The sequence below is a fragment of the Oncorhynchus nerka genome, linkage group LG24 (assembly GCF_034236695.1).
Source record: "Oncorhynchus nerka isolate Pitt River linkage group LG24, Oner_Uvic_2.0, whole genome shotgun sequence".
In the NCBI taxonomy this organism is placed as follows: domain Eukaryota; kingdom Metazoa; phylum Chordata; class Actinopteri; order Salmoniformes; family Salmonidae; genus Oncorhynchus; species Oncorhynchus nerka.
Window position 1 is genome coordinate 23,467,269 of NC_088419.1, and position 11,609 is coordinate 23,478,877.

Sequence of the window (11,609 nt, forward strand, 5' to 3'; positions counted from 1 at the left end):
TTAGTTTACAATTCAGTGATGGGTCCCTTTTGTAGGCATGTGGATCAATTTCCAACTGAGTTGGGCTCTCAATTTATTGTTGAGAGTTAGAATAGTAGCAGTGGGGAACCGTAACAGCCTTCTTCACCTTCAGATCAGGCCTAAGGATTTATTGTTTTTTCTTTAAATAGAAATGTAGTATTTTCTATAATTAAAATGATATTCTGATTTCATCTCTTCAGTTTGTGTTGGAAAGGGAAGGGTTAACACTGAAGTGAAAAAAAAATATCCAATCAATATTTTTCTTTGGTTGTGTCTGGGGAGAAAAATCTAGCTAGCTAAATCAGCCATTGGCTAGGCCTTCTGTGACTGTGAAATCAACCAACCACATGTTTAACTTGCAATGGGTGGGATGGTGTTTAAAATAATGTTGTTGTTTTTTACTTTCTAACTTCTGCCGTTTCTAAGGCCTACATGCAAAGCATGTCACTCTTGAGAGCACAGCTCTAATTAAATTACATTAGGTTACCCACCGAATCAGGCCAACCAATGAAAAATGCATAAATATGCACCTATTCAATAATATCAATACCTTCTGTATTTGTGCACTTTCCATAGGTTGTCCTGCTTTTTTCTTTCTTTTATTTAAGTAGGAAAGTCAGCTAAAAACACATTCTTATTTTCAATGACAGCCTAGAGTGAGCAATGAGCTAACTGCCTTGTTCAGGGGTAGAATGACAAATCTTTACCTTGTCAGCTTGGGGATTTGATCTTGCAACCTTTGAGTTACCAGTCCAATGCTCCAACCACTAAGCTACCTGCTCCCCTGCTGCCCTATGCTTCTGTTGGTAACCTAATGTAATTTAATCATTCAATAAGGCCATCCAATGTTTTGGGTTCCTAAATGCTACTGCCATATAGTGGTTCATTTGGGACTAAGAAGGTTAGGTTTGGATATAGCTGTATGTAGGCACAAGTGCCTATAAAATGAGACTAGGTAATAGCCGGTATTGCACTACAGATTTCAGATGTCTATATGTGTAGGCCCATACATTTTTGATTTGTTATTGCATGACCTAATGTCATTTCTATCAAATCTAAGTAGGCTTACTAAGTAAAACACAACAACAACTGGTAAGTAAAACACTATAACAACTATTTTTTTTTAAATTTAATTAACAAGGCAAGTCAGTTAAGAACAAATTCTTATTTTCAATGACGTCCTAGAAACAGTGGGTTAGCTGCCTGTTCAGGGGCAGAACGACAGTTTTGTACCTTGTCAGCTCAGAGATTTGAACTTGCAACCTTTCGGTTACTAGTCCAACGCTCTAACCACTAGGCTACCCTGCCTCCCCTTAGTAAGTAGACTTACTAAGTAAAACACCACAACAACTGGTAAGTAGACTCACTATGTAAAACATCACAACAACTGGTAAGCAGAATTACTGAGTAAAACACTACAATAACTGATAAGTAGGCTTACTCAGTAAAACACCACAACAACTGATAAGTAGGCTTACTCAGTAAAACACCACAACAACTGGTAAGCAGAATTACTGAGTAAAACACTACAATAACTGATAAGTAGGCTTACTCAGTAAAACACTACAATAACTGATAAGTAGGCTTACTCAGTAAAACACTACAATAACTGATAAGTAGGCTTACTCAGTAAAACACTACAATAACTGATAAGTAGGCTTACTCAGTAAAACACCACAACAACTGGTAAGCAGAATTACTGAGTAAAACACCACAACAACTGGTAAGCAGAATTACTCAGTAAAACACTACAATAACTGATAAGTAGACTTACTGAGTAAAACACCACAACAACTGGTAAGTAGGCTTACTCAGTAAAACACTACAATAACTGATAAGTAGGCTTACTCAGTAAAACACCACAACAACTGATAAGTAGGCTTACTCAGTAAAACACTACAATAACTGATAAGTAGGCTTACTCAGTAAAACACTACAATAACTGATAAGTAGGCTTACTCAGTAAAACACCACAACAACTGGTAATGTACGGTGCTTTATTTAAACCTGTAATTCCTGCAAAATATACATATTGAGAGCAACAAATAAATAGGTTTTGTATCACATTCCATTAATTACTTTATTTCCCTGCACCTCAAACTTCCCTTAGACTAGTTCCTTCCTCCTCATAATACTAGACCCTCGTTTGGGCAGAGGGGGACCCCTTGTGGTCAGTGTAGCCTACCCGTGTGGTTCCACATTATTTGCCTACCTTCAAGCAAAATATAATTCATAGGGGGTCTATATGGGATTTTAAAATAGCTCCCTTGTGAAATGTTGCTACCTTATTTACATTTAGCTTCAAAGAGATCCTTGAGATGATCTGTTACAACTGTTACAACTGTTGGATCTAGGAACACAAGCATTTCACTTCACCCACAATAACATCTGCTAAATATGTGTATGTGACCAATACAATTTGATATGATTTGATTTGTTTACTCTGACATCATCACAACTGAGAGACAAAAACTCAAGAACTTAGCATGTCTAGGTGAATACCCCAGGTCGTTGAATAGACACTGGGGGGTAGTACAGGCACATTCTAAACCCAGCATCCAGGGGAAATGAAGGAAGTGTAAAATGCATGAGCGTTTAGAGAGCTACAAGGGAGAGAATTCTGGAGGGAAAACGTTTACTACAGGTGAAGCACTTTGTTCAAATCATGAGGTACTATTAAAGGGATTTGAATATTATATCTGGCCTGATCCATTTTTTTATCTTCCACATGTGATATCTGATCATCTAACTAGCCTACGGCCTATGTTATCAAAGTTAAAGCCTTTTCAATACCATTGATAAAACACAACACACTATATTGTTGATATAAATGTCTCATACTTTAGTCACCCCCAACAACAACACGAGCCAGACTAAGGCTAAATTCAATCAAGATTTTTTTTTTAAAGTAAATAAGTAGATGAAAAGAGCCCTTTGTGGAAAGTCTGAGGGGGATTTACAAGTTTTAGACCCAATGGCTCTTTCATTTCTTCTGGAAAACAACCAAAGACCCTGCTAATCAGTGACAGGAAAGGGATTTGTGTTAATCAGCCAATTACTGTAAATGTTTTTGTGGCTTATCTTTTGGTATGAGGTAAGTTCCATTTCCCGATCACCATCATAGGTGTCTGTGTTGTCTTAGATGTGTACCCAGGACCAGTTCCGTGTGATGTGAGTTTCCCCAGTGACGGGACACTGATACTGAGTGTTAAAGAACAACCTATTGGGCATACCACTTCATTTCAACGTGGAAATGTGGGTCATTTTTGTTTGAGAGGTTGATCAAGGAGTTTTCAACCTTTATTCACCCACTCAAAAAGACAGCCAGAAGTTTGTTGAATTCCCAATGTCTTATCACTATGTTTCAACCATCTAAAAGCACAACCAAATTCCAATGGGAAAACAATGTCAGATTTTTTCGTTTAGTTGTCATCTCAATGCATTTTCAACCATTTAAAAGCACAGCGAAGTTCAGATATTTTGTATTTATAAAACAGTTTAATATGTTATCACTGTGCTTCATCAAATACTGCAACCAAATGACCTGGATTATAGTTATTGTAGAGATTACATTAAAAGTACATAGTGCAAGTGATCAGTACTGTTTGAGATTCTGCACAGATATTTATATTGGGATGATCTCCACAGACCTGCGACCTTTGACTGCTATTTTCAATATGCACACGTTCTAGGATTACTTAATAAGACTTTTATAGTTACAGTAACCTCAAAATGTGACCACGGATGAGTTAATCATTTTAAGGTTGAATAAAAACAGTGACATTAGTTTGTAAAATAGCCTTACCTTTAGGCTATTTACTGTATTCCAAAAGTCATATCGAATTGTTTTAGGTTGACAAGCAACCCAATATCAACATTTGAAGGACATGTATATTTTGTGCCACTGACATAGTCTGACTTAAAAACATTTTTTTTTTTTATTTAACTAGGAAAGTCAGTTACGAATAAATAATTATTTTACAATGACGGCCTACCCCGGACAAACTCTCGCCTAACCCGGACACCGCTGGGCCAATTGTGCATTGCCCTATGGGACTCCTATGAGACTCCCGATCACAGCCGGTTGTGATCCAGCCTGGGATTGAACCAGGGTCTGTAGTGACGCCTCTAGCACTGAGATGCTGCGCCACTCGAGAGCTAAATTCCACTTTAATTTCAGGTTGTCTACAAATTCATAAATTATATGTTTGATTCACGTCTCCATCTCAACCAAAAATCATAGTAAAAGAATAGGACTTTAAATAAAGTTTGACTTAATTTAGCCCAATTCTTTAACTTATATTGTTAGTTGAAATGGAGACGTGAATCCAACATATTCATTACTAAGATGATGAAATTTGACATGAATCAAAGCTTGAAGAGCTAGTCCTATTTGTATTGTCTACTTTTAGGTGACTTCGCAAATGCTATAGAGGCCGAAATAGCATCACACCATTGATCATATAGGACATAGAGTATGGTAACATTTCATCTACTCTGTTAAACCTGCCCTTTGGAAAGACTTCGATAGCAACAGTGAATCTATGTAGTTATCAGGAAATCCAGTAGGAGATGCTGCCCAACCTATTGTTTTTGTTCTGATAGTGGATATAACGTTGAAGATCTGACATTGTTTCAAAGGTACAAATTTAACATATTTCATACAAGGGTTGTCCTGTTGAAAATTGGTTACCATCATTCTGTGGTTGAAATTTCACAACTTTTTGCAAATCCAATGTATTTTCCTCATAGATTCCACATCACAATATGTTGACAAATTATGTTGAAACAGCATTGATTCAACCAGTTTGTTCCCAGTGGGAAGGATGCCAGTAAGGCTGCGTTTACACAGGCAGACCAATTCTGATATTTTTCCACAAATTAATCCAATCAAATCAAATTGATCTATAAAGCCCTTTTTTTCATCAGCAGATGTCACAAAGTGCTTATACAGAAACCCAGCCAAAAACCACAAACAGCAAGCAATGCAGATGTAGAAGCACGGTGACTAAGAAAAACTCCCTAGAAAGGCAGGAAGAAACCCAGAGAGGAACCAGGCTCTGAGGGGTGGCCAATCCTCTTCTGGCTGTGTTGGGTGGAGATTATAAGAGTACCTGATCGTTCTTCAAGATCTTCAAACGTTCACACTGTAGATGACCAGCAGGGTCAAATAATTATCACAGTGATTGTAGAGGGTGCAACAGGTCAGCCCCTCAGGAGTAAATGTCAGTTGTTTTTTCATAGGTTGAGACAGCAGGTGCAATAGAGAGAGAGGGAAGGGGGTCGAAAACAGCAGGTCTGGGACAAGGTAGCACATCTGGTGAACAGGTCAGGGTGCCATAGCCACATGCAAATCAGCAGAAACTGTATCAGTAGCATGGCCAGGTGGACTGGGGGACTGGGGACAGCCAGGAGTCATCAGGCCAGGTAGTCCTGAGGCATGGTCCTAGGGTTCAGGCCCTCCTGAGAGAGAGAGAGAGAGATTAGAGGGAGCATACTTAAGTTCCCACAGTACACCAGATAGGACAGACTGACCCTAGCGTCTCGGCACATAGAATATTGCAGCACTGGAGGCCAATACAGGGGGGGTCAGGGGACACTGTGGCCCTGTCTGACAATACCCCTGGATAGGGCCAACCAGGCAGGATATAACCCCACCCACTTTGCCAAAGCACAGCCCGACACGACGAGAGGGATATCAACAGACCACCAACTTACTACCCTGAGACAAGGTTTAGTATAGCCCACAAAGATCTCCACCACACGAGCCCGAGGGGCTCAGCCCACTCAAGTCGAGTACTGCAAAAAAAAAACTGGCACGACGTGACGCACCCCTCCTAGGGACGGCATGGAAGAGCACCAGTAAGCCAGTGACTCAGCCCCCGCAATAGGGTCAAAGGCAAAGAATCCCAGTGGAGAGAGGAGAAAGTGCTATATAGGAGAAAGCGCTACCTCCAGCTGTTTGCTTAGAAATTCTAGGGACAATAAGGAGGTTTGCGTCTTGTCACCGTAGCGTACGTGTAGTACAGGAGGCTGCTGAGGGGAGGACGGCTCATAATAATGGTTAGAACGGAGTGAATGGCATCAATTACATGGATACCAGTCCACTTCAGCTATTACCACAAGCCCATCCTCCCCAATTAAGGTGCCACCAACCTCCTGTGAAGTGTATGTACGGCAGGACCAAATTGGAGAGATACTGTAGGTAGGTGCAAGTCCATGTAATGCTTTGTAGGTTGTAAAACATCAGCCCTAGCCTTAACAGGAAGCCAGTGTAGAGAGGCTAGCACTGGAGTAATATGATTTTGGGTCTTGTCAAGATTCTAGCAGCAGTATTAGCACTAACTGAAGTTTATTTAGTGCTTCATCCGGGTAGCAGGAGAGTAGAGCATTGCGGTAGTCTAATCTAGAAGTGTCAAAAGCATGGATTAGCTTTTCTGCCAAATGTTTTTGAAAAGTAAATCAGATTTTTGCAAATTTAAGAAGATGTAAATGATGAATATTTTGACCAACCAGATCAGCTCTTTTTCCAATAATTGTGCAAAAGATCAGAATTGGTCTGCTTGAGACTGCTCCTTTCCTCAGACACTGCCAGAGTCAGTTTCCTCAGTCTGCTGTCTGGTTAGTGTGTAAACACACGGGCAGGACAGGCAGCCTGCCGCTCCCTCCGTGCAGAGAATAGAGAACTCTAGAAAAACGTGTCGGACGTCTGCTGGTGTTGTGGCTAAAAAGTGAGACAGACTACACTTTAGTCTTAGAGACTGGGTGGTCTGACAAGCATGGACCTGGACCACACACAATCCAATGAGTGGAATGTCAGTGGTCTGACTGCTGTTGTTGAACTGAAAGTGTTAACATGTAATTGCTGTGTAAAAAACATATTAGTGGTTGAAGTCATATGTTAAAGTTTGGGACGACATTGGGGTATGATGAGGGGAGCAGTTATGTAGGGTAGGCTACCTTTTCAAGCTCAGCTGGAACAACACACTGAAAGAGTGGAGCAAAGAAAGGAAGGAAGGCATCATGTTTATATAAAAAATATAATATTTTATTCCAAACTACAAAAGAGAAAACATGTAACTTCTTTGTCACACTTCTCAATAAAATAGTATCAAAACTGTCACAGGAACAGTCAAACTCAGCAAATAAGCTATCAATAAACATATTGAAGCAAGAGAAAAAACAAAAAACAAACGCTTTTTAACTTTAAATTAACTTCAACAACTGTACAACAATATATACAACATTTACAGCATCAATAATATCTAAAAAAGGAATGAAGCTACAAATCCTCCAGTCTTTTTTGACAAAATACAGATTCCTTCCTTGCAACCTGAATCAGTCAGTCAAAGTCAAACACCTCTTTTCTCAGTGCTGTGGCAAACCCTCAAAGCATGCACACTACGCTCCTTGTCTGGGAGGACGGCTGTTTTTCAGCATGGGATAAACCATGACTAGTCATTAACACTGCAACAGTTAGGCTCTGCAAACAGTGAACTATACACAAGGACACATTCAACTAGCACTCTGGTGCTGTAGCACTCTGGTGGGTAAAGGATTTAAGTGTCTCTAACTGGGGTTAAAAGTTTTCACCCTTTGTTACTGCAAGTGCTCCGAGGTTGGAAACGGCCCAGTTAGTTGGATCCACACCACAGTTTAGGGAGAGGGGAACATGGCATCAGCCAATTTGTGACAACAACATAGGTTGTCACATAGTAGAACTATAGTGCAGTATTTTTCTTGGGGCCGCAGAGCAGGCCCCTTGTCTTTAGGGAAAGTGGCCCTAAACATACATCAATATACTCATACATATATACATTGAATATACGCGTATAGGTTTCTGTCCTTGTACAAAATACAAAATTAGAAAATGAGGAAATAACAAACCAAAAGAAAAACAAATATTGTGCTGCGAGATGAGATGGATATCTGTTGGATTCAAGTTAAGAGTCATTGGTTGTTTTTGCTCTTTGGTGATGTAATTATTTATGCCATGTCTCCAAGCATCTTCTTGTAGTACATGGACTCGAAGATGTCGTTCTCGCCGGGGCAGTTGTAGTGGCACGCACAAGTCTTGATGAACATCATCTGCTTCTTCATGACCTGGCCGTCGGGGCACTTGAACTCCATGGGCAGGGTGGTGGTTCTGTGGGGGGTGCAGCAACGACCATCGGTGCACACGCCGCAGAACTTGGGGCGGTAGGACTTGGTGGTGGTGCAGCCAGAGATCTCAAACTTCATGGGCTTGGACACTCTTGGTGTGCGGATGCATTTCTTTCCCTTCTGTAAGAGCAAAGCAAATTAAAACACAAACATTAGTGACCATTCCTTCATTCTTGATTAGAGGAAGTGTTTCTATTGTATTGAATGGGTAGGCTAGTTTGGGTCGTGGTTGAAGGATGTCTTTACCCTAATGCTTTGCTCCATGTGGGACTCGCAGGGCCTGACCATACACAGACGGGACTGTTTCTCCAGGCGGCACTCGCGGTTGTCATTGGTGACTCTGGTAGAGATGCCCAGGCCGCAGGTCTTCGAGCAGGCGCTCCACTCAGTGGTCTGGACCAGGCAGTTCTCCCTCATCATGGAGGGGTCAGGCCCGTAGGTCTCCTCCTCTCTGTAAGCTACAGGCAGAGAAGGGGAAGTGACGTTAGACTCTTTATCCCCACACTCAAAAGCTGATCAGATTATATCACTACAATGTAACTGTATGTCCAAGTGTCTAAGACTGAGACTCACCAGCGAGAACAGAGCCCACAAAGCTGTTTGTGTGTTGGGGGGCATCGCACACCCACTCCTCGCAGCACTTCCCGGGCACTTTGACGCGGTGGGGCATGGGGCAGTCAGGGCTGGGCAGGCGGATGTCCATGCTGCACAGGGGCACACAGCCCACGGCACCGTCCAGGCACGTGCACTGGTATTTACAGCTGCTCTGGAAGGACTCTCCACTCCTGTACACCATCCCTCCGATCACACAGGTGGCGCCACCCTTAGCTGTGGGAGGCGGAGGATAAGAATAGAACGTCACATCTCCAGTCACACAAACAATAGCAGAGGGGAAAAAACATCTATGAGTCAATGTACTATAACTACAAAGAAGCCTGTTGAGAGGGACTCACCTGTACAGACTCCGATGCGGCGGTTGATGGGGGAGCCAAATTCACAGAAGAGTCCTTTGTGGGGGTCGCACACGTCCCTCTCTGTGCAGAACTCGCCCATCTGTTTGGCACACACCCTGCAGCAGCTGCAGGCATCGGGTACCAGGCTCACACCAGGAGGGCACTGGGGGGCTACATCGGGGCAACTACACTGCCCACTGCACTCCTGAGCCACAGCCTGAGGGGCAAAGAGATAGGAGCTCTGTTAGACCCAGATCACAATGTCACAACTACTAACATTACAGTACATCAACCCCAAGAGCTAAAGCATATAAAGCCTTATATAACTGTGTTAACAATATATCTATTTCCATTTCAACTGCTAAGTAATGGACTAGACATGCTGACACCTCATTGCGGTCTGTCTGGTACATGGTGCATTGACACAGCAATACAGCTCCCATATAACTTAAGTCTCAGTAAAAGGGTCTTACCAGGTAGGAGAGAGTGAGGCAGAAGAAAGAAATCAGTCTCATGTTCATTCCAGCAGACATTTTGCTTTTCTTAGTTTTTTTCTGAGTATCTTAGACAAAAATAAGTCTTCAGGTTCTGCAAAAGTCTTCCTTAGTCTCTTGCGAGTAGTTAGGGAGTTTGTCGTCGGATCGAGTAGATCTTGTAAGAAATGTCTTGTTCTTGTTCTTTTCTCAGTTGAGTTTAGCTTCAGTAGTATATCTGTTGCTGCTCTTGTTGCTCTCTCTTGGAGGAGGAGTTGTTCTGTTTCTGAAGCTAGAAGCTCTCCCTGCATTTATACACCCAGGGCTGCCGTGACGTGCCAATGGCTGAATGGAGTCCTGGACAAACATGGACATTCTTGGCATTCTTTCCTAGTTTCCTGCCCCCCTCTCTCTAGACCCCCCCCCATTCCGCATTCCTCCTGTCTGAAATCAAAGTGCTGTCACATATCAAAATAAAAGTGCAGTCTTGGCACTATCCCTCAACTTTCCTTTTTATGTGTAATCGGCTGTTGTGTTCTATCCCGCAGAGACTGTAAACCTCCCCTGTTATTGGGAATAGCTGCTTTGCCTGTTCTCCTAGCTCATCACACATGGATTCTTCACTAGTGACTACAAATACTTTCAATACCTATTCTTACAGGTGAATTTTATTGTCAAACAATGGGCTGTAGTGTAGTTCATGGCTGGATTTAGTCACTGTTACAAAACGGTACCATTATAAAACCCCTGTACACTTTCAGGGGTGTTTTTTGTTTGAAAGAAAACAACAGATTTATGACATTTTTTATTTAACCTTTATATATACACTGAGTATACCAAATATTACTAACACCTTCTTAATATTATGTTTTACTCCCCCCCTCCCCATTTTCCCTCAGGACAGCCTCAATTCATCAGGGCATGGACTATACAAGGTGTCGAAAGCGTTTCACAGGGATGCTGGCCCATGTTGACTCCAATGCTTCCTACAGTTGTGTCAAGTTGTCTGGATGTCCTTTGGGTGGTGGGCCATTCTTGATACACACGGGAAGCTGTTGAGTGTGAAAAACCCAGCAGCGTTGCAGTTCTTGACACCAACTGGTGCGCCTGGCACCTACTATCATACCCCATTCAAAGGTACTTAAATATTTTGTCTTGCCCATTCACCCTCTGAATGGCACACATACACAATCCATGTCTCAAATGTCTCAAGGCTTAAAAACCCTTCTTTAACCTGTCTCGCCCCTTTCATCTACACGGATAGAAGTGGATTTAACAAGTGACATCAATAAGGGATCATAGATTTCACCTGGATTCACCTGGTCAGTCTATGTCATGGAAAGAACAGGTGTCCTTAATGTTTTGTTTTGTATACTCAGTGTATTAGATTTATGCAATATCCAATATCCACAAGTCTAATAAATCAGGGGTATTGGGATTTAATCAACCAAGTCCTTAAATGGGGGTTTGTATAAACCGTCTAGTTTACAGACTCTTTCTCAGAAGTTCAAGTCTTTGGTTTCAATCATATACTTTTTTATAGCCATGTGCTTTCACCTCAATAAGAAAGTTTAGTCCATGGACTTTAAAGCAAAGGTGTTTCACATTCCAGGTGTGGGATCCTATTTTGCTCCATCAGGCTCTAGACACTGCGCAGACTTGAGGATTGCAGGAAAGCGGCTAGACTTTTGGGTTTGTATATTTTTGATAAAAGGATCACACAAGCCCCAGACTCTCCACCTCAGTCTTATGAAAGGCAGCCCTGCTCCTCACCAGCCACCGAATCGGAAATGAAAAACTCCCAGAGAGAACTTGGAGCTGGAGGAATGCGTGGCTGCGCCAGCCGACATACTATTACTACATGCACACACCGACTGGGAGGAAGCGTGGCCTTATATGGGAATCTTCACTAGCAGCTTGTCTTTCCCTTTTTTTCCCAACGTGCTCTGAGCACACAGTACTGTAGGAGCTCCTCAGGGGCTGTACTGTCTGAAAAAGT

General features: G+C 42.0%; 1 protein-coding gene across 1 annotated transcript; it reads right to left on the reverse strand.

Moving 5' to 3' along the window:
- Nucleotides 1–7,047: 7,047 nt before the first annotated feature.
- On the reverse strand, nucleotides 7,048–9,914 carry LOC115107289 (CCN family member 2-like). Its single transcript, XM_029630676.2, has 5 exons — nucleotides 9,611–9,914; nucleotides 9,138–9,354; nucleotides 8,758–9,012; nucleotides 8,431–8,642; nucleotides 7,048–8,304 (listed from the first exon to the last, which is right to left on the reverse strand). Exons 1-5 carry the CDS (start codon nucleotides 9,668–9,670, stop codon nucleotides 8,008–8,010), a joined length of 1,041 nt encoding a protein of 346 aa, XP_029486536.1. The 5' UTR covers nucleotides 9,671–9,914; the 3' UTR covers nucleotides 7,048–8,007.
- Between the last annotated feature and the right edge of the window lie 1,695 nt (nucleotides 9,915–11,609).

Coding starts and splice junctions, on each gene's coding strand:
- LOC115107289 (XM_029630676.2), bottom strand. CDS start 9,670: ATGTCTGCTGGAATGAACATGAGACTGATTTCTTTCTTCTGCCTCACT. Junction 9,355..9,610: donor GCCTCACTCTCTCCTACCTG/GTAAGACCCTTT, acceptor TTTGCCCCTCAG/GCTGTGGCTCAGGAGTGCAG. Junction 9,013..9,137: donor CCGCATCGGAGTCTGTACAG/GTGAGTCCCTCT, acceptor CGCCTCCCACAG/CTAAGGGTGGCGCCACCTGT.